Raw genomic sequence first — 3,122 nt, forward strand, 5'->3', positions numbered from 1 at the left:
AACAGAAAGCAGAGCAACTGCAAAGGCCCTGGGATTCAAGAAGCAGCTAGGCCAGAGAGGGTAGAACAGACTGGGTTTCGCAAAAGGGAGAATGGAAGAGGATGTCATCATAAGGGGAAGGGGGCAAGGAGGTATAGGGCTGCTTCTCAACTTTTAAACTTTTACTCTTAGGGATTTCTGAACAGAGGAGTGATCAACTGTTTTGACTTTTTACAAGATCACTCTGTAAGCTATACTGCGAACTGACTTTCAAGGGAGGAGGGCATTACATATAAGGGTGGTAAACAGGGAGGCTAGTCAAGAATTTATTTTAATAATCCATGGGAATTCCCTAGCAGTCCAGTGGTTAGGACTCGGAGCTTTCACTGTCAGGGCCCGGGTTCAATCCCTGGTCGGGGAACTAAGATTCCCACAAGCCACAGTGCTAGATCAAAACAAACAAAACCAAAACAAACCAACACACACAAAAAAAACCAAAACACTATATTAATAATCCAGGCAAAAGATGATGGCTTGAACCAGCATGGCAACAATGGAGCAGCTGAGACGTGGTCGGATTCTGAAAAAATTCTGAAATTAAAGCCAACAGAATTTGCTATGAACGGAGAGAAGAGTTAAGGATGATTCTAAGGTTTTTAGCCTGAGGAACTTAAAAGATGGAGTGGCCATTAAAATCGACTGTGGTCTCAACAGCTGACAATGACTGAGTCCTAACTATCAGCCAAGTGTTCAGGTAACCTCCTTACATGCCTGATCACATTTAATTCTCACTACCCTTGTGGTGGGTATCACCCCCTTTTAAGCATAGAAACCTGCTGATATTGGTAAACTGATATTCATAACTAACAGTTTTTTTTAATTAATTTTTTACTGAAGTATAGTTGATTTACAATGTTGTGTTAATTACTGCTGTACAGCAAAGTGACTCAGTTATACATACATATATATATATATACACACACACACACATACACATTCTTTTTCATATTCTTTTCCATTATGGCTTATCACAGTAAGAACTAAGTTGTTTTAAGCACCTATGTTTCTTAACCAGTATTCAATACATCATTACAGTCCCAGGAACTAGCTTTGTCCTGAAGATAATAAACACTCAAATATTTACTGAAATAATTAGCTGTTCCTGAACATAGGTTAATGAGTCGAGTGACTGCGTTCATTGAAGAAGTGTCCAGCCTCCCCAGATCTCTTAACTCCTGGCTGTGATTGAGAAACAGATCCTAAAAGTCAGGAAATTATTTTTTCAATTCAGAATCACAATTTCAGAGACTGACTGGACCATTTCATTCCCCCTCAGTAGAGGAACAACTCGTATAGGGCCTCTACAAAAGATACCACTAATTTCCTATCGGGATCTCTCTCTGACCTGTGGTTTGTCCCTCTCTCCCACCACAGGTTACCTCCCCTTGGCCTCTCATTCTGACTTCCCAGTTCTAACCCTCTCTCTGGTCCTAGTTTTCCCACCCCCATGACTACCCTCCCTTCAACAGAACTAGACTACTTCCTGCTGCCTTAACTTTACTAACGTTGCTTCCTCAACTTCTCTAACCCTTTGTTAGCGCTGTCTCCCCCACCTGTGTCTCTTTCAGCAGCTGGGGTGGGGAGGTGGAGAGAGGAGAAGCACTTTTTTCAGGAAGACCTTAGTATACTGCTGCACCTCCTTGGAAACCTGTAGACCTTGCTTATAACCGTAGCATGAAATAACAGAAAGGGAAAGGTGTTGGCGGTAGAGAATCCAAGTTCCAATTTTCGATCTACCACTTACTGGTTAGCTTCTTGAGTCTGTTTTTTCATCTGTAAGAGCCATATCGTAACTATCCATTTTCATGGAGCTGTTATGAGGCTTAAGTGAAGAAGACGTACATGAAACGTTGCTCTCCATCTCTCTACATTATGCAACCTGGTATTATTCACTGCGTTCTGGTTACCGAACCCCTCTGGATCGTAAATGAAGGTCAGGGAACCTGAGTTACACCCTTTCTATCCCCCGCAGCCCCTAAAACACTTGTTATGCATACAGGAAGCGCTCAGTAAATGCGTGTGGCTCGCGATCGCTGCAAACCTAGGGCGGGAGCCCGGGCGACTGGACAGGGAGGTGTGTGAGGGCGGGGGCGGGGCAGCCCCAAACCGAGATTCGGCCTCCAGCTGCACTTCGGCTGCGGAGGGCTCCGGTTTCCTCTCGAGTAAAAGTGGGTGGTAACGCACCGCTCACCCTCCCGCAGTCAGTCCACCTCTCCACCCGACCCACACCCCTCCAGGGCTCGGATCTTGAGAAGCCTTCCATTTTACTTGTCCTCGACAATACTCCTCCCAACCTACCTCCCTCTCCTTCCTCCACCCCCAGCCAACTGTCATCCGGACCGCCCCCCCACCCACCCCACCATCCTGGGCCCCACCGGGCAAAGGGCCGCCGGCAGTCCCCAGGCCCGGCCCCGAGGGGCCCGCTCCAGGCCGGTACTCACGCCCGCGGCGGCCACGGTGACTGCGGACTGCTCAGCGGCGCCGGCCGAGCGGAGCCGCCTCCGGCCGATCTGCTCCAGGCTCAGGAACTCGCTGGACAGGTCCAGAGAGTCCGTGGCCGAGGCGGCGGGGTGGCTGTGCAGCTCTAGGCTGCTGCGGAGGACCACCATCTTCTCTCCTTCCTCGCCCGAGCGTCCGCGGCGGGAGACGAACCCGGCGGCGGGAGACGAACCCGGCGGCGGGAGACGAACCCGATGCCAGGCAACAGCCGCTCAGGCTCTTCCGCGCTCCGAATTCTGGCGCCACAAGCTCCGCGCCGACGGCCGCAGCGCGCGCGCCCGGAATCCCTCCGCCGCCTGTCCCTCCCACGTCGCCACCCTATCACGGCGGGCTCGAAACTTCCCTCCCATCTGTAGAGCGAAGGACTTTGGGCCGAACTTGAGAATCCACACCGACAGGGTAGAGGACCCGAGCGGGCAGTGACGTGAGACCACTCTCTCCTTTTTCTTAGATAGTGCCGGCTCGCAGAGCTCGGCGGAGGGAGACGGCAGGTAGTGGCGCGCGCCCCGTTTGGAATTTTGGCGCGTGGACGCCGTAGGGGGAAGGGAGGCTCCCGGCCGCTGTGATTGGCTGGCGGGGCCTGG

The 3,122-nt window shown here is 51.2% G+C and overlaps 1 protein-coding gene across 1 annotated transcript in view; it reads right to left on the reverse strand.

The window, feature by feature from the left end:
• The window catches only part of ATAD2 (ATPase family AAA domain containing 2), a 77,981-nt gene extending 75,321 nt beyond the window's left edge, over positions 1-2,660 (reverse strand). The window contains exon 1 of the mRNA XM_007456037.1: positions 2,481-2,660. Coding sequence (XP_007456099.1) covers positions 2,481-2,648 — 168 coding nt within the window. The 5' untranslated portion in view covers positions 2,649-2,660. The remainder of the gene's footprint in view (positions 1-2,480) is intronic.
• Between the last annotated feature and the right edge of the window lie 462 nt (positions 2,661-3,122).

Source organism: Lipotes vexillifer, unplaced genomic scaffold, assembly GCF_000442215.2.
Source record: "Lipotes vexillifer unplaced genomic scaffold, Lipotes_vexillifer_v1.1 scaffold84, whole genome shotgun sequence".
Lineage (NCBI taxonomy): Eukaryota > Metazoa > Chordata > Mammalia > Artiodactyla > Lipotidae > Lipotes > Lipotes vexillifer.